The 23,433-nt window shown below is 37.2% G+C and overlaps 2 protein-coding genes across 3 annotated transcripts in view; one reads left to right on the forward strand and one right to left on the reverse strand.

Moving 5' to 3' along the window:
- Window positions 1–23,433, forward strand: part of dnajc24 (DnaJ (Hsp40) homolog, subfamily C, member 24) — a 180,049-nt gene that overhangs the window by 102,394 nt on the left and 54,222 nt on the right. Inside the window, exon 6 of one of the 2 annotated variants that reach the window (XM_073868607.1) lies at window positions 2,796–3,107. The exons of the other annotated variant lie outside the window; for it this stretch is intronic. Within the exon in view, the coding sequence (XP_073724708.1) occupies window positions 2,796–2,828 (33 nt within the window). The 3' untranslated portion in view covers window positions 2,829–3,107. Of the gene's footprint in view, window positions 1–2,795; window positions 3,108–23,433 lie in introns of those variants that run through there. 2 annotated transcript variants of the gene reach the window in all.
- On the reverse strand, window positions 3,671–20,111 carry pax6a (paired box 6a). Its single transcript, XM_073868601.1, has 14 exons — window positions 19,730–20,111; window positions 16,377–16,528; window positions 13,738–13,791; window positions 12,929–12,952; window positions 10,713–10,843; window positions 10,242–10,283; window positions 9,935–10,150; window positions 9,396–9,561; window positions 6,595–6,753; window positions 6,346–6,428; window positions 5,653–5,803; window positions 5,007–5,119; window positions 4,616–4,758; window positions 3,671–4,507 (listed from the first exon to the last, which is right to left on the reverse strand). The coding sequence occupies exons 2-14, from the start codon at window positions 16,387–16,389 to the stop codon at window positions 4,423–4,425; spliced, it is 1,380 nt and encodes a 459-aa protein (XP_073724702.1). The 5' UTR covers window positions 16,390–16,528; window positions 19,730–20,111; the 3' UTR covers window positions 3,671–4,422.

A 23,433-nucleotide genomic window follows, 5' to 3' on the forward strand; every position in this document is an offset into this window, starting at 1 on the left:
TATGTTTTTACCTTAACTAAGAAGAGTTGATACATCCCTCTATCATCTGTGTGCGTGCACGTAAGCGCTGGAGCGCGCTGCAACACTTCGATAGCATTTAGCTTAGCCCCATTCTTTCAATGGTACCAACCAGAGATAAAGTTAGAAGTGACAAAACACATCAACGTTTTTCCTACTATATTTTATGGCGTAATAGCACTTTTGGGAGTACTTCAACTCGATGCAGAGAGGGAGAAGGGGAGGGGACTTTTCAGGCGAGTCAAAGTACTCCCAAAAGTGCTATTACGCCATAAAATATAGTTCCTCTTTTAAATCCGCTTAGAAAAGCGCTACGTTTTATTTTGTACCACCAAACTTGCTCGTATAACTACTAGTCTTAAATAGGAAAAACGTTGATGTGTTTGGTCACTTCTAACTTTATCTCTGATTGGTACCATTGAAAGAATGGGGCTAAGCTAAATGCTATCGAAGTGTTGCAGCGCGCTCCAGCGCTTACGTGCACGCACACAGATGATAGAGGGATGTATCAACAATTCTTAGTTAAGGTAATAACATAGTTTAATATTGAAAATGAGTAGACTATTCCTTTAATGACTAAGACTAAAACTAAAAGAGCTGCCTAAAACAACACTAATAGCAATTTTTCCGTCTGTCTTAGTACACGATGTAACATCAGAAGAGTCAAGTTTTAAAGAGGAAAAATATATTTTCAGGAGATGGAAAATGAGCATATTTCCAAAAAAAGTGGAGTGTCCTTTTAAAGCAAAATAATAAAATGTTGTAAAATTTATGATAAAGTTTCTATCAAAAGCGAAATGGTATGAAAAAAACATAATGACAAAAAGTGTAAACAAAGCATTTTATGTTGCCCTAGACTGTTAGGCCACACTGTTATTTTACAGCACATTAAAAAAAATGTTAACAATAGTTTCACTGCGTGATTTACTGCCGGTTTTAGAGGATGTAATGTTCTGTCTATTCGCTTCGTTTCCTTTGTGTTTATCATTTCAAACACAGCTGCATTAACTCTATTGTAGGGGTCTACTGCACAGAGACCCTTCAGAGAGACGATCACAACAGAGCGCACGCATCTGCAGCCAAAATCTGAGCGAAACATAATTGTGTCCTGTCATATTTAAATGCTCTTCCACTACGGAAAAGGGACAAAATATCTGCCTCATCCTTTCATTGGTCTTTATTCCTTTCTCTCTCTCTCTCTTGCTCGCTCGCTCTCTGTGCAGACACAGCTTTAGCCTCTAGACTTGTCAGGAACAGCCTGGCATTTGAGCAAACAGGCTTTGGCAGAATCCAGTAAGTGTTGGGCTGAGGTGGGGGGCAGCACAGCTATGGGCTAGAAGCACCTGGGTTTCCTTTGCTCCTCTGTAACCGTATTATGCAGTCGACGACCAAGGCGCACATAAACAACCCAAGAAAATAACTGTATTGTGTATATAAACACAAAACAACTGAAACACGAATGAAATAAAAATACAGTTTGCCGATTACATTTTATATTTTCTTGTGTTTTCGTTTTATAATACAGTAAAATAACTGTGAATATTGGGTTCCTGTAGGTTTATTGGTATGAGCACTACATTAGCAGGGTAAAAGGTTATAGGTTCGAACCTCAAAGAGCCACACACATTGATAAAATGTATACCTTATATTGGACTGTAATTCTCTTAGGATAATAGTGTCTGCCAAATGCATGCATGTAAATGTAAAAGAGGAAGACGTTATGGAAAAGAGAGGACAAGTAAGACTAGGAAAGGCCAGCTTGAAACTTGAAATAAGCAACGGACATCTTCGAGCACACATTTTAACCACATGTCCAATTCTTAATGTGCTTTATGCTGGTCAATGGAATTTCTTTTAAAAACACAGCAATCTTTTGTCACTGAAACGTATCCTCCACTTTGTAAGTCCTCTGGTGATGTAATTCTTGTGGAGACAAGAGACACGGGGTTTAAAAGAGATTGAAATGCATGCCCCATAACAGGACGTCACTGCATTGTGTAGTGTTTTGCCACACCCCTACATGCCTGTTTCTGACCAGTTTTCAGGTATGGTTTGGCTGTGTGTAGTTTTTGGTATGCTAAAATAGACCCAATAATTTTATTAAATAAATATTTAAGGTTGTCATGGTTTTCGTCCTCTACTGTTGTGTTAATTACACCCTTACACTTTCGACTTCAGAACCCCAAATTAGATTTGGATTGTCAGTAGAAATGCAAAAGGACAACAACATTCACTGGTCTGTTTCTCTCTCTATCTCACTCTCTGTTCTCATTTCTATCTCTCATTAACTAAATATTACTTTTTGTTTTGGTGGCTCTTGATTTAAAAGATTTAAAAATAATATTTTTATTTGATTTATTCCATTTCATTCCATTTATATTAAATTTCATGTCATAATTGTACTGTATTAACCAAATAGTCAAAAAAATCAGTCAAATGTTGTGGGTTGAGTTAAAATATTATAAAACGCATTGATTGAATAATACATCCCCTCTACAGCAGTGCATTATTGGGTCTCTGTGCCCAGTCTAGAGATATATAAGTCATAGACCCTTCTTTTTATCTATTGCATGATATCAGAAAAGGCCTTGGTTTTCCTTTTGGTTGCTTTTTGCTGCACAAACATGCATTTATAATGACCATTCAGATATTTCTGATTGAGGTAATGCTGTAAGAGATATTCATCAAAATAATTGTAGTTCAGTGAGGCTGGTATGAAAATTATGTAGCTGGATTTTTCAGTCTAGTGAAACACTTTTTTTGTCGTGTGTTTTCAGGTTCTGTATGAGGTGCATTATGTCCACACCTGACCCCTTCTTTCGTACGCATCCGTTTCTCCATTTCTCTTCCTGCTGAGTCTCCCCAGGTGGCAAAATAACATAGTTTACACCACAATCATTCTTGCGTTCATACCGGCAGTATAAATCCATTGTTTTGTCAAAAGGCTGCTTATTTTAAGTTCATTTGATGTGTTGCTGAACTGTTACTGTTTGTAATAGATAGCCATATGTTCAGCATCATTTGCAAAGCACACTGGTAATTTGCAGTTAGTAACTAGTCTGCATATCATTAAATAAGATTTCCGACTATGGGACCCCACTTTCCTTCTTTCATTCCTTTATAAAACAAATTTAATTTAAATGGCACAACATTAGTTACATGCAAATTATTTTAAAGAGAACAGGCTTGCTGAAATTACACAGAAATTACATACATAAGAATTTAAGGCTGAATGAAAATGTAATACTCCAGTAATACAGACCTAGAAAATTGCTTAAAGAAAATATTTCCAATTACTTTGTCATTAGAGACATGTTAGTGAATTACTCTTATCTTTGAGGCATATATTATACGTAAAATTAATTATTAGTTCTTTAAAATCTTTCAACTAAAATTTTGTTTTTTTTAAAAAAAGACTTTAAGACATCAAGCTGAATGTGTAAAATAAATTAAATCAATCAATCAGTTCATAAAATGTAGCTCTTAGAATATTAATTAATTGATACTGACTGTAAATGTAATAATTTAAATGTTATCAGTATCAACAAAATGTAATTAATGATTGGTATGCAAAGCCTTTGGTCTTATTTTAACCCTAAATGATGATAAAAATGTGCCCTTTTCTGAGAAGCATGTAATACGTATCGAAATATTCAGAGAATTATAAAATGAAATTAATTTTATTATAGAAATTGTTCTGCGAGACTTCTAGGGAAGACAAATACTTACATTTTGACATAAACAAAACTGAATTATATCGAAGACACAATCTACCATTTTTAGCTACCAAACATGTTCAGCAGTCACCTTGTTCCACATACATCTGACTTTGTCTGCAAGCTTTGGAAACCAAAAGTGTGGATTGGCTTCCTTTTGAGTTCTGTTGATATTTTTACAAAGTGATACAGAGATTGTTCATTTCCACAAGTCCACATTTGGGCAGAAGTTTTTGATGTCCGCTGAACATAGATTGATGAATGACAGGTAAGCTCGCACAAATGTTCTTCCGCTCGGCGATGCAAGGCCAGCTTTGTTTGACAGTCCTTCCACAGTTGTTCATTTTTTTCCTTTTTTGTCATAACATACAATTGGCCATTACATGTACAAATACATCAAAATGACTTGGTTGGAAACTGAAAAACAGATTTTTTTTCCAATTTACGATATAATACCGGGCACTTTACAGTAGTCTGTTCTCTTTTATTCTTGAAGTCTTTGTGTCCGAAGAATAATAGAGAAGTGGCACTATCCCAGTAGAAAAAAGGTCCTTTAGCTTCTCCTCAGTTCCTTCTGTAGTAAAATACTGCTGAACAGCCCTGCAGCCGAGAGACATCATGAGGTGAAGAAGCTGCTCTCTGTATTTATCCTCACTGATTTTTTTTGTTGTTCTCATGTGTCTTGTTCTCACTGTAGTCTGGGCCAGTATTGAGACATGTCTGGTTCACTGCCTGGCACTTGGACTGGTACGGACACTCCAGGCGAGATTAGTCCCGTAGTAATAAAATCATAATTAAAATTAATAACTTGGTATAATTAGAATTAGAATTAGTGATTTTTGTTTTGTTTTATATGGTAGAGGATAAATGCTAAATGCTTACCCGTAGAGGTTGTGCCTGAGGTGGCCATTGATTGGCTGTTCATGTGTGCCTGCATGTGTGGTGGTGTGTATGTGTCGTAGCTCCGCCCATTCACCGAAGGACTAGTGGGCAACATGCAGGAGTAGGATGAGGTCTGGCTGGGCTGGGGGGAGGAAGGGCAAACCTGTCAGCAATGCTCACATCTCTATCTGATATACAAACAAGGCCCTACAGACCTGCTGTAGTTGTTGTTGCATAAGATTTTACAATACTGGCATATATTGAATTACTAATCCTCTGAAACATTAGGGTTGGCACAACATGATGTTGAACAATACACACCTATACTCCATTTAGAGTTTAAAGCACTCTACTGTAATAGCTTATAAATTGACATTTATGTGGACATACTTGCATAGGAAGATTGTTGGCCATGGTGAAGCTTGGCATTGGTGGCAGGCCGCTGTATGTGTTTGTAAGGGCTGTGTCTGGTCTTCCTAACATGGAGCCTGATGTGAAGGATACTGTTTAAAAAATAAAACGGAGGAAGTTGTTAAAAAATAGAACACTGTAAAAAATTCTGTAGAAATTACAATGTTATTGCAGCTGGGTTGGCTGTAATTTACCGTGGATTTGGATTCATGTTGTTTACTGGCAGGAGTTTGTTCAAAGTTAAATACATTTAAAATACTAACAAGTCTTTATCTTTACAGAATAAAACCATACAATAACAGCCTCATGCAAAGCATTCTGGGAACCAGAAATCATCATCAACCTTTTTCTGTTTTTTTGCTTCAGATTTTGTTTCCCAGAATGTTTCGCTTGATGCTGTTTTTTTGTTTTGTTTTACTCTGTAAAGACAAAGACCTGTAAATGTTAAATGTTCATTTAACTTTGAACAAAATGTTGCCAGCAAATAACACGAATCCAAATCTACGGTAAATTACCGGCAACCCAGCTGCAATTTCTATGGATTTTTTTTACAGTGTACTGTAAAAAATAAACAACCTTTGTTTTCACATGCCCTTGTCTCATGACCCATAACAAGTGCCCCTACCTGGTGTTGTGGGCTGTGGGATTGGCTGATAAACGCTAGTGCTAAAGCTACTACTGATGGGTATGTGACTTGAAGAGTTACTGGCTTGTCTTCTTTGATTTCTTAATTTCTCCTCCCTCCTCCACTTTGCTCTTCTGTTGGAGAACCACACCTGAAAGGACACGCTTATGTAAGTTATTAAAGACATTTGACAACAGGAAACAAGAATAAAATGATGCTTATTAGAATTATCCATGAATTTACAAGCATAGGTCCTTAATTTAAGTGTGGTAATTGTAGGTAATACATAGTAAACACGAGTGTACTATTGTCTTACTACAGTAATCATAGTGTAAGATAACCATGTGTAAACTGTAAAACATTTCTGTAGAAATTGCAGTATTACTGGCAACTAGCTGCCAGTAACTTACTGTAGATTTTACATTTATGTTATTTACTGGCGACAGTTTGTTCAAAGTTAAATGAACATGAAACATTTTCAGTATTTATCTTCTACAGTAAGTTACTGGCAACCAGCTGCATAATTACATATATTTTTACAGTGTAGTAAACCTAGGCCTAGGCTACAAATAAACCTCAAAAAAACAAAAACAAATTGTTATTACAATGTTACTGCAATAAGACATTGGTTCGTTTTCTTAAATGGCATAACCAACAATTATGTTGCATTTTTGTCCTGTAATGTCTGCTTACCTGTATTCTTGCTTCCGGTAAATCTATTTTTGCCGCGAGTCTCTCCCGCGCAAATACGTCGGGATAATGCGTTCTTTCGAACTCTGGTGGAAATGTCAAAAGCAAAGTTATTTATTATTTGTATTTTGTTCAATTAAAATGCAACAATATCCCAAAGTTAATTTAACCTAGTTTGCGATCATATTAGGGTTTTGAACTGCGATAATCGCTACGTTCGGCTTTAATCTTTGCTATGATGTCAATGTTTACCTTTTTCAAGTGCTTCTATTTGTTCTTGCGTGAAAGATGTGCGGTTCCTTTGGAGTTTTCGTTTCAACTGGAGTCTCATTTGGGTCTCATCCGAGTCCTCTCCGTTTGAGCTTATGGAGTTCGTGTTCTCACCTCCACCGTCTGACTGCTGACAGCCATCTGGAAAATAAACATAAAATGTAAGCTTATTCTTTATAAACACACTTCTCGTGCACCATGCTTTAATTATTGTAGCTATTGTGGTCACGTTTATGAGGGAACAATTTTATACAAAGTTATCCAGACATTTTGTAGGTTACTGTATCGCCCTCTGCAATATTGTGGGAAAACATTTCATGCACACGCGCTTGAAACGTTCAGTCCGGGGTCGCAAAGGTTGTCGGGCTTGAGGGCTTTTACAGAAACGCGATGAAACGTCCCAGAAACCTTTTCAGGTCCTCTGAAATGTTTTTTCAAACCAAACAGTATCTCCCCACTTTCATCCCCGAGTTCTTCAATTAGGCTACGGTCACCATATGGGCGTTTGCTGAGCTATTGAGGTGACCACAAATACTTGAATGGAAGAGGGAGGCTTTCATAGCGACACAAAGCCGGAGAGTAAGGGTAACTATAAAATAGTAGCTGCGAGGAGGGATTGCAAACTTTCGTGGGTTGAATTTTGAGGACACAATTGGACGAGGCGACAAAAGGATTCTCTCGAGCGGTCATTGTAGCACGAGGATTCCAGTCAACAGACTTTTCAGTTCGCCGTGTTAACCTTTATGCTCTACCGTCATTAATCACTGTCCCTGGGGCTGGCCCGTTCAACCTTAGTTAGGATTTATACCTTCTTATAGGCGAAAGAAGAAAAACAGCCAGGCCACCGTGAATGGGACATCTAAATGCGAAGACTCTTGTTTGTCACAGACATGGGGGTGCCAACTGTGAGTCGATAAGCTTTAACATGCTGTGTTGTTGGACACCAGTGGCTAATTAAAACCATTGTGTTATGGAATTTACTTCACGTTTCCAATGGAAAACATAGTTATGTTGATCATGCACAGATTCAATAACATTTTATTAATAAAATGTGTTAAATTTTTTAAAATAAGAAAAGCTAAAGTAATTAAATAATAGCCGAGTCGTAATAATAATAATAGTGTCCAACAAAGGGTATTGCATATCAAAAGTTGAATAGCTTTCTATAAACTATTTTATTGTTTTATTTATCAGGGACTACGCGTTTCTAAAGTTCTGAAAAAGTTTTACAAAGTCCGCAGTGGTTAGTATCCACTTTTCAAGAGCTAATCCGTAAAAAGAAGCAAATGTGTTCCCTGTTCTCAAAAGCCTCACCAACTGTCGCCAGATTTAGGGTTTGTTTCTTCTATGAAAGGCTGTGGGAAATAAAATCATTCCGTATTGGGGCGTTGTCGTAACCAGTGAGGCGGAAGACAAGCAGAAAGATGGCAAAACAACTGCGGCATCTTTCAGCTGCGGAGGCCTTGATTAAAACATGCGAGGGCCCTTGGAAAACCGAAAGTGTCCAAATCCTTTAGCCGGCTTTACCCCCCGAGCCTATGGCGAAGGGAGGGGAGTGCTCTGAATGCGATAGAGTTGTCTCTTTTAGCGTCCTGTCAACCCAGATGAATCCACTATTTTATTCATTGTTGCGTGACATTCATCAGATTGCTACCATATTTGTATCGCTCAGAAACCTCACCCTGACTAATACGTCTGGAGTGGACGTATGGACTTACACAACACAATAGAGATATGAGATTGTTATAAATATTTTTTTGCAATTTGCTGCTTATATAATGTAGCATGTTTGATTGTGATACTCGCAACAGATGATTTAATCCATATTCGTTTCTTACTCAATATAGGCTTACATAAAAAATAAACATATGGGCAAAGAACACAAGCTTTATAAAAAAATATTCACATGAACCAGTATTAGCTTTCCCTTGCGTAAAATACGTTTTCTTACATGAGTTAGTGGTTGTCTGTGGCTGCAAACCAGTGAAGGATTTAACAGGCCGATATAATATAGACAGCAATTATCTAGTTGTATCTGTATGTGTCCATCTTTCGTCGGATAGTACCGTTAATAGTGACAAGTGTAATTGGCAAACGTTGCCATATCGTGTCCAGGGTGTCTCCAGTGAAACAGTTCCTCAGCTGTCTTCTCAAACTAAACGCTTATTTATGTCGACTTAATGGGAAACAAAACGTTCTCTAATGAGCTATTACATAGCGACAGAACTGTTCCCATAACACATTTTAACGCGTGACAGAAACATCCGTATGGGATAATAACGCAGATTCTTTTCTTTTACAACTTTTAAATATAGGTGAATTATAATTTACAGTATAATCGTATGATAAACAAATAATCTGACGAGGCGTTTAATAAATTAAATTACTGTATATACAAAAAGCTAAAAATAAAATATTTAAAAAATGAAAAACAACCACCACAGCAATAATGACAGCATACTTGCTTCCAATAAGCATCATAACTGGCTATATTTTATTATTATTATTATTATTATCATAAGTTATAATAATAATAATATCATCATATAATAATTAAACCGAATAATAATAATAATAACAATAATAGTAATAAATATGGCTACAATTTTCCTTTTAATGTGGCAATTGTTTTTGTTTTACAATGATGATAATGCGTTACAATCTACAACCTTCATGATCCAATTCAATAAGTTCAGTGCATTCATAAATCTCTCCTAGATGCCAAACGTCCTCAACACCTCTTTTGGCAGAATATTTTTCTATGGCAAGTGAAATTGCCTTACCTTGATTGGGCTGTCCTGGCACCGAGGTTCCGGGGTACCAGCCCGGCCGGGTCCCCCACGTGCCGGTCTGACCGTTCAGCATCCTCAGCTTTTCATACATGCCATCTGCGCCCATCTGTTGCTTTTCGCTAGCCAGGTTGCGCAGTACTCTGTTTATCGATGACACCTGAAAGACGAACCCAAAGATGCGGCACATTAATTAAAGTGCGCATCCTAGATGTGGCATTTTGGCTTTTGGAACGATTGGCCCCATTTCTGCCAAGGCCTACATGCCAGAGCATTACATTGCATAGCATTGTTCTTTTGGGTTTAGAGGAGATTACAAGTACCCGGGGAAGATCGAATTTTAGAGTATATTCTCGTTTACGTTCAAGGTTATTAGTACATGCATTAACATTTACATGTATGCATTTGGCAGACTTACAATGATTTACAAGGTAAAATTGCATGCATTTAAATATAAAAGCGTTATAAATTGTAGCCTATTACTATAACTAAAACAACTCAAAATATTTGTTATTGAGTCAATGACAACTTACACTGGGTATATTATCGTTTGTGCAGACCCCCTCTGACAGCAGTCTGTCTCGGATTTCCCACGCGAAGATTGACGGACACTCCCTCTTGTAGTGGGCAATTTTGCTGACCACCTCGGGAGTCGCTACTCTTGGTTTACTTCCCCCGATCGCTCTGGGTCTTATGGAGCCTGTTTCATAGTATCTACCCAAGATTTTACTCACACACCCGTTGGACACCTAGACAGAACACAAAAGAAACAATTCACATACATTATTTAAGACTAGCGTGAAATGCTAAGTGTTATGCTGCAAGCAATAATAAGCTTACGTTTTCATTGTCCAGCACTTGGACTTTTGCATCAGCATGGGTCTATAACACAAGAAATACCTTTAACACAAAAAATATGTCTTCAGTGGTACGAGAAAATAAGCACTTGTTTCAAATGCGCTTAAGCGGTTTTTGATTCTAATTAATTTCCAGTGTAATTTGGTCGTCAATTTTAAAAATTTGCCAATTGGAAAAAATCTGAGAAGTGCATCGGGAATTTTTTGTATCCTGTTGTTTATCGAACCATTCCACAAGACCACTGTTTATGCATTCCAAATAGAAATTTGAAATGAATCCCATTTGATGTCTGGTATAAATAACGCAAGGGTTTATTTAAAAAAAATCTAATATAGAGCTGATATAACAGGTATTTCAAAACAATAGACACAAATGTGAAACAATGAAAATTTTTCATTACACTTCTTAAAGTATAACATGAGCACTTGGATGTAAAACATGTACTCTCATCACCTGCAGAATCCGGGATATGTCGCACGGTCGCGCGCCGCTGTGAGCGAGTTCAACTATCTTCTGTCTCGTGGAGTCGGGCAGCGGTCTGCCGTTGACGAAAACACCGCCGAGCTGGTTTACTCCACTGTGACCTAAACAAATAGAAAAGTAAGATCTCGTTGTAAATAAACCCAACATTTAGCAAACCAGACTCAATGTAAACAGATCACAGCTGTTTTTAATAGAAGCTTTCAGGTCGCAATTTTCTAAAAATGAGTCAAGCATTACAAGCGCATTGTCAACAAAACGTAATATTCAGCAAAGAACCGCATGTAATTATTACTGTTGTTCAGCTGTCATATGTTTGCGACTGTTCTCCAGATGTGCTCATAAAATCATAATCTTCTAATACACAATTGTAATATAATTACATGCACAAAATTGATTAAGCGTCAGCGCTCTGGTATGATCTGAAGCAAAACATCTCCAACCCACTGAGCCGAGATTTGCGCATCTTTGCAAAGCCTTAAACGGATCATATGGCGTAATGCCATTTGTGGCATTCCATTAAAACTTCTTAAACGTTGCCATGATTAAAACCATTACGCATTATTTAAGTATAACAACTTAAAATAATTACCAAAGCACTATGTAACCAATTAGCTAATGCTATTTTTTACAGCCTGTGTCAATGGATAAACCCCAAAAGCAGACCCAACCTGTAGTCAAAACCGAAAAGCAGCCTTCCTGATGCGGGTTTGCTTTACTTCTAAGCTCCCTTCCCTCCGAAGTCTCCTGTTAAATTGAGTCCAAGAGCACAAGCTCCTTTGCAATAAATAAGCTCCAAATATAGAAGAGGGGGAAAATATGATGAGCCTGCCTGACATTTGTCTTTAAAATAAAGCTAGCTGCACGTCAAGTTTGAGCTTAATTTCTGGAAATAGGCGGAAGTCGCCCTGGATCATGCATGGAAGGCTAATTGAAAAGATCAGTTGGAGCACTTGTGGCAGGCATGTCACTTTATGACATCGCTCTGCTTTTGAAAATCGCATCGTCACGACAAATAGTAGCATGATAAAACGACCCTTTCTGTCTGCATTTGGATATCACTCAGGCTAAATTGGACTGTACTCATTTCCCCTTTAAGGGAAGCTTAATTTTAAGGTGGCCAGGGGCTGTGCGCGTGCACGTTCACGGGGACGAGCCTCACCCTTAATATATTAAAAGTGACATTTCTTTTTTCCCAAGTGACAAACCTTCATTGCCTATATTTACGCACTGGGACCAAGTCTGCGGGATAGTGTTTTGCTCTGCAGGTTTATGCATAATAAATCTGCAGAGCCAAATATAAATTCAAAATTATACGAGAAATGTTTTATACATAATGCACAAGATAACGTGCATTTGGAACGATATATTTATTTGACCCGAGATCACATTTTTTTATTTTACACCTACTGTAAAATTTTAACATTTATAATTAACTGAAATAAAAAACAAATCTGTTGACATCGCGCTTTTGTTAAGAAGTTTCATTGGGAAATTGTCTTTTTCTGTCCATAAAAATACAAATTAAAAATTTATTCGTATTGTATTTGTGTGGGCAAACACGCAGATTAGAAAATAAAATCAAAGTTTCGCTTGAAAGGTTAAGTCTTAATCATTGTATAATTCCCCACGGTGAATGGTGTCGGTCTCGCCCAGTGGCAATCATTGCGCGCGTGGTACTCTGTTTCTAATCAATTAATAGGAAGACATATGGTGTCAATTTGGACGCTTCACTCTATATACACCCAAGAGTTATTAACACAAAGCTTGGATTGCCGCCTGTGACCTTTAAACAAACCAAAAGGCCCGAATGATATCTTCCCAGTAATGCGCACAAGACATCACACGACAACATTTGGCGAGCTTTGTGCAATAATTCGACAAAGGATATGGGAATGTCTTTACAAAACAATAATTATTCTTAAGAAAAAAGAAAACACTAGCTCTGTAGAAAAAAAAACATGTGCTATATTATAGGTTACCTGATGATTTATTATTACGTTTTTACGTTTAAAACATTTACGTTTTATCCATTGTTAAATAGAAATCTTTTTAATTTTTGCTCACCTACGTTTTTCTTCTCTGTGGACAAAACTGTGACTGGTGTGTTAGTATGGACAGAGCAAAAAATCTGGCACTTACAATAATCAAAGTAGTGATACAAAATGACAGGATGACATTCAACACACCTTCGTTACAGATGTCATACACCTCTTGTCCAGCATTAAAAGAGAAAATACGTCTCATTTATTGTAATCATAACTTACTTAGTATTTCCACAAAGGAATTAAACATATTACTGAGAATATGTTTTGGTGGTTGGCCTTCACACATCTCAAAGACATAGACAAAATTACAACCAGCAAATGCAATTTATTCATGCTCTACAACACTCAATGTTGCATCAAAGCTTGGTCTATTATTTCACTCGCGCTGTGTTTCATAAACATGATAGACGTTCCATCAGAATCATGCAATGTCAATTTCTTCTCTGCTAATGGACTAGGTGGATTGGACGCCAATGCTAACATTAATTCAGCAATTATTTAAAAGCAAGTCAAGCAGAAACGTCCTCTCTCTCTCACTCTCTCAGACACACACACAATTATGCAAAGAGCATATGGGCTAGACACTGTAAGTAGGTTGTGCATGTGTTGAGGATTCTGTGTGACTTTTGTAAATGAGAGAATTTCTTTCTGGGACTGTAATTTTTGTGCACTCCTAATTTAAATAATGGCCTATAATCCTTCATGAATCTGTCAAAAAAGTTAACGTCGAGCTTAGCAACGAGTTTACTAGCTTACTATGTGGTGCTTAGCTACTTTGTGGGAGTTGTGTAAATGACAGGCAAACATTTTGGCATTGTGTTCAAACGGAACACACTCTGTACTTCACTAATAGACAAAAACAAATGTTCCTCTGGCTATAGGGATTTTTCCCATCATTACAACTACATGTCTTATGTCAAAAACGCAAAAGAATAAAAAACTCCACTTACTGTTTTGCATCATGGACGCTACGCCAGACTCCCACGTGGCCCGGTTATAGTATTCTGTTAGTCACAAAGACACAACAACAAAGATTAATTTTCACTTTTTTGGTCAACTGCAGTTCATTTCTTATGCTTACAGGCTTGTGTGCAGGAGAGTTAAAGACAATATTGTGGCTAAAGCTTCAGCATTCACCATTTTTGCATTCATGCTGCAAAAAGTGAGAAAACTACTATCTCCACAATACACGTATGTCCAGGGTTTAAACTTGCCTGGAAACAGAGTTGACTGTCCGCTTAAAACAATTTATAGACTCTCATCTGCTTCACTCTATTAAAATATCCCTAGGACAAAGCAAAACAATTTATTAGTACACCCTTTTCTATCTGTAATTTTTCGTTACGCTTTTATAAAGTGTTTACCTTAGATTTTATTATTTTGGGTTTATTCATTATTTAAGTAGTTAATTTTAATGGATAAATAGTTAATTCATTCTCTAAATTTATAATTAAATTGATAATTTTCTTCCCGCATTAATTGAGACATTTTCTGTGTACTTTTAATCGTCTTGTCCTGGTTCATTCAAAAATAATAAATTAAATGATAATAATAATAAGGATCTGCGCAAAAGCGTTTGTCCACTTTTCAAGAACCTGTCCATCTCCCTAACCTTCATGATTAGAAAACTTCAAATGTTGTGGGCAAGGCCTACTTTTTTCTCCTCTTTAGATACTCTCCTCTGGTGACACACGCTGTCTACCTCGCCTGGCTGCGCAGGAAAAGTAAAGCCAGGAGGGGGTGAGGGGTCCCCGACAAAGCCCCGCTGAATTTTAACAATAGCTTTCTTTTTCCCTCTACACCAAAACCCATAGAGTAAAACCCGGACTCCCTAACTAGCTACACCGCTTCCAACTAAACGTACCAACAACTCTCAGAAAATACAAAGAGCTGAAGGGAACAAGACCCCCTCCTCCTCGTACACCCGGTTCAGCACACCCCCTCACCCGCAACAGCCAGTGCAGCTCCCTATGACCCGGTGCCCGTTACCTCAAAGCCTTTTTGTTTGTCTCGTTGCGCGAAATAGAAAAGTAATTTCTTGTTATAAGTATCTGGAGGTAATTGTGTTACTGGTATGTGTCGTTAAGGGTTGTAAAAAATGTACAACAGCGCAGTGGGGCGCTCAATTGGTAAAAGACAATTGCAATAAAGAACCCATTCAATACATGTACCGAAAAGGAGGCCACTGAAGAAATACTCACTGCTTTGATTTTTCCCCTTTTTCTTTTTAAGTAGATGTATTGTGTGCGCGATTTACAGTGCAGAGAAACAAATAAATATATAGGCTACCCCAATCGCCCCGCAGCGTGGAGGTGCACGTGTTTCACAAAATAGACAAATAATTTGTCAGTGTAACATTGAGATAACAAGAAAAAAATATATATACAAAAATGTGCATATTGTGAGACTTTACTTTTGTTATTTTTAACATTATACTAATAAGCTAAATGTTTACCTAATATTTTTGTTAACAAGTTAAATTTTTGTATATAATTGTTTTTCATTTTAAAATATTTTAAAATGTAGTTTCAAACTTACATATGTACATATGTCGTTTATTATTTCACTTAGTATTTTTATGTAGCGTTAGCTATTTAACGCCTTTTCATGAGCTCATCTTTTTAGTTAATGATCTGTTTTAATAGTGCTGTCTGTAATTGACAGGGCCTAATCTGCGATTTGTTCTTTTTAATGTGCATGAAGGCTTTTAATTAAGCAATTTTGCTCAAACCTTTTATTTTATATTCAAAGCATGCTGTAACAAAATCATATCATATTTGAACAGTAAGTGCCGTCGCTTAAAAAGTTTAAAGTTAAAAACTGCTAATTTATATGACGTTTTTGTAAAGTTACGTATATAATACAGCACCAAAATAATGACACTTTACAATTTATTGAGAGTGTCAGGTGCACTTAATTTTCATTACATGTGTTAGTGTCTAATCGTATCTGGGCTATAAATCAGCATCCAATTCAGTAATGATATCGATAATGCTTTTCTGTTGCATTGCTTTTAAACTTTAACAAATTTAAGAAAACTAAAGTAATAAATATGAAGCTGTAGACATCAATGTAATTTAATTGTGCTTTTTAGTAGTCAGTCTGGACTAAAGACAACAGCGTTTCCCTAAACGCAAAACATCAAGTTCACGGTGCGATTTGGTGGTTGCGCCCGGCTGAATGTGACTGTGTGATTCAACCTGACACTCCACCTCATCGGGTCATTGCGTTTCCATTTTCAAGACTGATCTCGGTCTTGGCCTACAGTGACTTTCTGTTTTTTTTCTCTCATAAATAAAAACTTTGCTTGGCACAGAACTCTACATTGCTTTAGTATAAATAGGACCGTCAATGAAAATCCACTGTATAGTGTAACACCATACGAGGATGCAGCTTGTCATTATTTTAGTAGCATGCTTTTCACTTATAGTTTTATTTTAAATAGCATGTATTAGGTTGATGTATTTTTATAATAATAAAAATGTTTATTACATTTACAATAATCGTATACAGAAAGTTTTGCTCAACTCAGCCAGGCGTTCTTCACATGATTGTAAGTTGGTTAAAAGAGAAGAAAGTCTTCACTCACCTTTTTGAGGCATAGTTCCTTTCCAGCTCTCCAGTCCTCGTTGATATACTTCTTTAGCAATAAGGAGAAGACACTGAAGTTCAAGAAATCGTCCTCAAACTGTTTGTCTTTTATAGTTCCAAACTGGTCTCGGATAGAAAAATTTAAATTCCCTGCGAAGGAAACAGAGATTGACAATAAAATGGGATGTCAAGACTGCGCGAGACTGAAAAATGTGCGCCAGTGGGAGTGGGTGAGAGAGAGAGAGCGAGCGAGCGAGCACGCGAGAGAGAGGGCGCGCACCTATGCTGATTGGTGATAGCGCTCGTGTATTAATGTATGTGTTCCTGGTTTGTGCCTCGCCTCCTCTCCTCTTCAGTGGCCCATTAGCTGAGCCTGACCTCTGTCATCATCTCCTAGCAAAACACTTCCTCCTGCTCCGGTGACAGAGCGGGAAACAGGGCCAAGTAAAAGCTAGTTTTTCCAGTCCTGCTTAAACACTTTTATAAGCACGCTTTCTTACCATACGACGATTTTCTATTGAAATGCTTAGTTATAGTAGAGGTCCTGCAATGGGAACGTGAAACGTATTTAACCAAAGGTAGGCTACAGGGGCTGCAAGGACATCAAGCTAACATCCAACAGATGAAAAGTAATAATCATTATTAAACGATTTGTTTAAATATATATAAAATTTGTTTAAATGCAATAAAATCACCTAATGCACTCCATAAAATGTATTGATTTAACGCATTAAATTTGACTTAATTAGTTGATTTAATAATTGTGTTAATAATAATTTTTCTGTGCAAGTAACAAAAGGGAAGAACACTTGAATGCCTTTTTCATGGTTTACATTTTTATAAACTTTATTAACATTAACTACATTTATAATTCATTTACAATTCCAACTCTTTAGTCTATTGAAACGAACGCAAACTTTCTCCACGTGTCATTGTTGATTTTGCGTCTAGAGTGTCATCGGCGTGTACCGCGCGCTCTCAATGATCAGTCTGAGACCCCATACTATTTACATTAATAGCGTGATTTGTTTTCGTTTTTCAGAGGAAGAAAAAGAAACTCCGTGTCGTGGGTTGCCAAGGGGGAAATGAAAATATCATTACGTCCATGGCCGGACACTTAAACTACATTTGTTGATTGCTTGGACATTAGCACACACCTCGGTACACTCCAAAGCAACCCCTCCGCGCCTGTGTTTGAGGTTACATGAACTCGCCATTCTCAGCCTGGGGTGTCCCACCCGTCCACTGGAGTGGAATAGATTCCGGGTTGGGATACAAGAAATGGAGAGGGGAGGGGGGCACGCATAGCATGGTGGGACAGCTTTAAAGAGAGACAAAATGTGTTGGGACGCACGGAGCATAAAATTAAGCTGTGGTTGCATACACTTGACTTCGTTTTGACATGTGAAAAGTGCTAAAAGTCGGAGCTCATCAATAAACTATCGCCAAAGTGAATGCGGGCGCTGACAACCATTGCATTCCCCACTATAGCACAATGAGGAAACAAACGACACTGCCAAAGAGTCTGCATCGCAATGAAAGGCCAGTTGAATGGGAGTCGGATAATGAGCTGGCGCGACCGTCATGCACTGTCATCTCGGGTCCTGCGGTGCGACCCCGCCACGCCGTTTGATATTTGCGAATAATATTTTCCTCTCTGCTCAGTAGCTTTGCTGGTAAAGTAGCCCGTAGTGCAACTAGTGTTGTACTTCCATGAACGGTTTTAACAAAACAAAAAAAACGTGTTATTTTTAACAAACATGTTGTTTTTCGTGCGCTTTATTTGACGACTTATCAGTTAACTAAATTAAGGCAAATAAATAAAGGTCCCAACAAGGACGCAAAGCATACATTTATGTATGGATGAATCATCCAGACCGTTCAAAACACTGATCAACATCAAATAGTTTGAGACTTTTCACACACATGTAGGGTACTCTTGTAGTCCTCCCATCAATTAGCACAGCTTGGATTAGCAGCAAGTGTTGTTTGGTCATGAAAAAGACCCCAAGCTTGTCGCCATTTCCCTCAGGCAAAATAGATCTACGGTGCCTCGCCTCTCTCTAAAAAGTCTTCTACTGGGGGAAAAACTAATAATGAGGGGAGGGGACAGCACTGAATACATCTGACGTCAGAGAGAGAGAGAGAGAGCGAAAGAGAAGGGGAGAGAGATGGAGATCGAACTGGAGATATAGTACTGCCTTGTTATTATGGCAATGTGGGAAAAGTTTTGTTGTATGGCCAGTGCAAGGCCGACATCATGTTTTGGGGGAGGGGTGTACCAATTTTGTTTTGGTGTGGTTGCACACAGCGACATAGACCACCGTATGGACAGGGGTCCTTGTATGTATATCTCTAGGCGCCATGATCCAAGCAAGTTGCACATTATTCCATTTCATTAGGCTATAATAGACAGAAGGTGTCGTGGGCTGATAATTTTAATTGTTATTTCCTTCCTTTCTTTTGCAGATTTCTTTGGTGGTCGGGGGGGTAGACATAACTGTTTAGCAGCCATTTCTTTCATTCTAGAAATTATTAAGCGCGTTTTGTTTAACTGTTTTGTAAAGTGTAAGATTTTTAATTATTCCGATAACCTGATGTGTTTCGGTTGTGACAGAGTTTATGGACCGTGTAATCTGCATTCAGGGCAAAGTTTTTGCATTGCAGGTCAAATGTGACCCTCAGTCTTACAATAATTTATGATTACTAACGTCTATATTAGTAGGCTGAATAGTAAAATTTACAAAAAAATTAAAAGATTTTTTTTACAAATATGCCCACTTTTATCGCCTATACAATTTTTATACAAGTTATAGAATGATTGCTGCTTCGTCGGAAATTACCTAGCACTGTTCTTTTTTTAGTATTTTACGTATTTAATTTTTAATAGTCTCATTTATTTCGCAATGAATTTGGAAGATATTGGGAAGTTTAAGAGATCAGTGTAATAGTTGCTTTATTACAATTTCTACTTTTCTACTTTCGACTTATGCTTCCTCTTCTTAAATATGCTCTTGTACATTGTAAGATTAACTCATAGCTGATTGAAAATTATTAAATTGTCCATCCTATCTTCTGACATCTAACATATTTCTAATAATCACTCGTGTCAAGAATGTCATTTAAGTTAAGTGCCGATGCAACAATCCATAAGACATTGAATTAAAGCATCAAGGCTACTGGCAGAATTTCAACTGACAGAAAATATGAAGTTTAGGTGTGAAATTAAATTATGCGAGTTAGTTGCGCTAGATAAACTCTGACCGTGTGAAAATTGTGACACCCTAATGCCATTAAATGTGTAAATGCACGTTATCAGCAAAGTATAGACTTTTTTGTAAACGAACTTACCTTCAGATTCGCTATAGCCAGTTCCGCTGACGGACCATGAGAGTGATTCGTTTTGAGAGGCACGTTTCCAAATGAGTTGGGAGATAAGAGTAATGGGTGTAAACCCCTCCGGTTCCGTGCCACAAAACAAGTCCAAAAGTATATAGCATCCAGTCCAACAAGCCGAAAAGGGACCCACAGGAAAAGTTAAGAGATTGTAACCCCCTCTTTGTGGTGTTGATGAAAACACTTGCCTATGTGGTCCAACGTTGGACTCTTCCTCGTTTTTCTTAACGCGAAGCTAGCACGTTAACCGTGTTGTCCTGTTAGGTACAAAATACCTCTTTAAATGTGGATGGCAATAAAAAAGACGTCCCCGTCTCGCCGTCAACTTTCTCTTAATATTAACCTCAACTTGGCAGTGATTGGCTAGAGTGACGGCCCACGTCACAATTGACGCCATTTATCATTCCCAAACCGGGAAGTTAAAGGAGCGCTGCAGATTTTAAAGCACATAAATTAAAAATGTAAAGTTTCACAATGATTTTTATCGTTTCCGTTCATTGCAAACTTTACTGTTCGCACTGTAGCAAACCGCCATTTTAATTGTTTGTTTAAAGTTTTTTCTTTAATGACATTTGGGGGGATTAATATAAAAAAATTAAAGGTTATATAGGCTATATTTAAGCACTGTATTTTTAGTAACAACAGTATGTGTGACACTGTGCTTTTGATATGTTTGTTACCATTATAAACGTATACAAAGTTATAAATATAGTTTAAATTAACCTAACTTGGCGTTATTTTGGTTATAGATTTAATTGCAATAGGCTAACTTTATGAAGCTCGTTTGCTGTTTTTATGACATTACAACATACTGTAATTTTCATTTTGCATTTTCTCATAAGAATGTCACATGTACTCACATCTTGAATGTTATTGTTTAAATAATTAATACAATACTAAAGAAAATTCTTAAACGTAAGATCTCAAAGAACAAACCAATACGAATCTTTAAATGAAGAGGTAGTTGCGCACGTTGTGTGTGGCGTCTCAGTCAAACCCGTGCACCCCAGTTCTTGAGATCTCCACGGGAAACCGCGCAGCCTGGCCTCGCATACTGTCAATAAATCGAGATGGGGATGCTAAAGCCGGGCCAGGTGCTCTCTCTCTCTCTCTCTCTCTCTCTCTCTCTCTCTCTCTCTCTCTCTCTCTCTCTCTCTCTCTCCATCGGCTGGCCTGCACTCCAGAGCGCGATCAGGCGTAAACTTAAATCTGTCCAGCCAGCTTTCCCTTACGCCAACCCTCTGCTTCCAAGCATGTGTGTGAGAGCTTGGTAGAGAGAGGACGTAAAGGGACACCACCAATTCATCTTTTGATTTCCACAGACTTTGTGAGGTCAAAAAAACAGTGTATCTTCAAAATACAAAAAGCTAAAATAATAGTAATAATAATATAGTAGTAGTAGTCGTCATAATAATAAGAAATAATAATAGCCTAATAATAATAAAATTAATAATAGCCGTATTGTTTTATTATTATTATTATTATTATTATTATTACCAGTTATTGATTTGCTGGTGAAGTAACATAAACAGGTGGCATTAGCCGATAGTGCTTTCGTATTGAGCATTAACTGAGTCCGAAATGTTTACCCTCTGAGCATAAGGATCCTTAAAAGAAAACAAAAACAGTTTTTACTTTTGGCTGTTTTTATAAACCTCTTTACGCTTAAAAACTGCCTTCTGGGAAATACAGAAAGCTACAGATGCTTTCTTGAAATTTAAACATAATACACAATTTAATATGTTGGAACAGTTTGCCTCTGTTGTATGTCTAAAAATAACTTGTATGATTTTATAAATGTATATAATAGTAAATACTTGACTTTTTGCCCTTGCATGATCTCAAGAAACATTTTGTTGCTGTTGTGTGCATCTGTATAATTGATCAAAGCAAAGCTACTTCGATTATGCAGAAATGGTGACGGCCTGATGGATTCATTCATTCCTCTAGATAATAACCACAGCAAAAGCTAGAGTTTCTAACTTGTGAAAACACCTGACAAAATATTTATCACACTGATCGTGAGTCCGTGTAAAGTAATGATTTCATAAGCTTCACTGTGCATATAGAGATTTATTTGTTCAGTGACTGAGACATGTTGAATTCCCTCAGGGTGATCGGATGCAGTTTGCTCAAAGTCGACAGCCACGTCCTGTACTGTATGTTAGAAATTCACTTTTGCTCAACGCGACAAGGCTGAGTTTGAAATTCAATGTATTTAAATGAGCGTCGAGAGGAAAAGTTTTTTAAATGATTTACGTCTTATTTCTTCGTTTAGATACTTACACCTACGTTTACGGCAACATTAGAGGTATTAAAGATGTAACTGCGGCCGTGTATGGAGGAGATCAAGAATTGTAGCGTGGCAACAAAAAGACATTTACTGTTATTTATTGACCCTTGATAAGATTAGATATCGACCGAGCCATTAGCAGAAAGCAAGAACGGACACCTGTTAACGACTCGATGCATCGTTCAGGTAAAAATAAAAAGCAAAATTGTGTGGAGGAATTACCACGTTTATTTTCTTGTCAAGGAAAAAAACAGGACAACAGTGAATATAACTGTTTTGTTATTACTGACATTAATGGCTGTAGTGAGTAATTGATTTTTTTCAGGTATAAAATTATTTGTAACATACGTTTTGACTGATGAAGCCAGTCAGGCTAAAGATTGTTCACTTACAGTCCATGGGCTGATCCGAGTAGCTCAGAGTGAATTTTGCGACATTTTGCCTGAGTTTAATACACAACCAAAAGTGTATTAAGTGGATCCATTTTGCTCTTTACTTTATAGGTGTATAGTGAGAACATCTCTAGTGTATGTTTAGTCTCCTCTCTTGCTGTCTGAAATGATAAAGTGTCAGTTTCAATGTGTTTATTTTATAAGTTAGTTTGTGTCATACTTTGTTCTGAATAGACCCAAAAGTCATGTTCATGCAACAGGCAATTGCTGTACCACACCTAGTCATCACCCCAAACCTGCACAATAAGACTATCATATGACTTGAAGATGAACATCCCAGATAAACCCCTGCAGACATCAATGTAACATTACAAAATCTTGACTAATGACTAAATTATGATTGCAAACTATTCAGTCCAAAATTCCACCCCATATACGGACACATCCAATGTTTTTATGGTCACTTGGGTCAGACATATGCCACGTGTCTCTGAAAAACTGCTTTTATCTTGAGAACTCCCTATCACCATCAGGAGAGCTGCCATAGATGTTAATGCTTCTGCACTGTTGATTTTGAACTTTTTGCAAAAACATTTCTTACAGATTTAGCCTAACTCATCTCATTCAGTTTAATTTGGAGACACTTTTATGTGGATGATCCAAAGGTTTTAGTTCTTCTTGTTAAAACTTAGCAAGTGTGGCTGCAGTTACAAATAAATAGCTAAACATTGGGGAACTAACAAAAAAAACATTTAAAAGCAAATGAGCAAACAGATCAATCTGTCATGGAAAAAAGGCACTGCCGATTGGTTTGAAATGAGTGTAGAGGAATAATTTTTATTTTTCAAAACATTTTAAATGTTTGTTATAACCAGAATTCCTTAATCTGCTTCTGTTTGCTTTATATATATTTAGAGTTTCACAGATAGTCAGAAACATAATAGAAAATAAAGAACTTAGTTCATATATTTAGA

This window comes from Misgurnus anguillicaudatus, chromosome 6 (assembly GCF_027580225.2).
Source record: "Misgurnus anguillicaudatus chromosome 6, ASM2758022v2, whole genome shotgun sequence".
NCBI classification, from domain to species: Eukaryota; Metazoa; Chordata; class Actinopteri; order Cypriniformes; family Cobitidae; genus Misgurnus; species Misgurnus anguillicaudatus.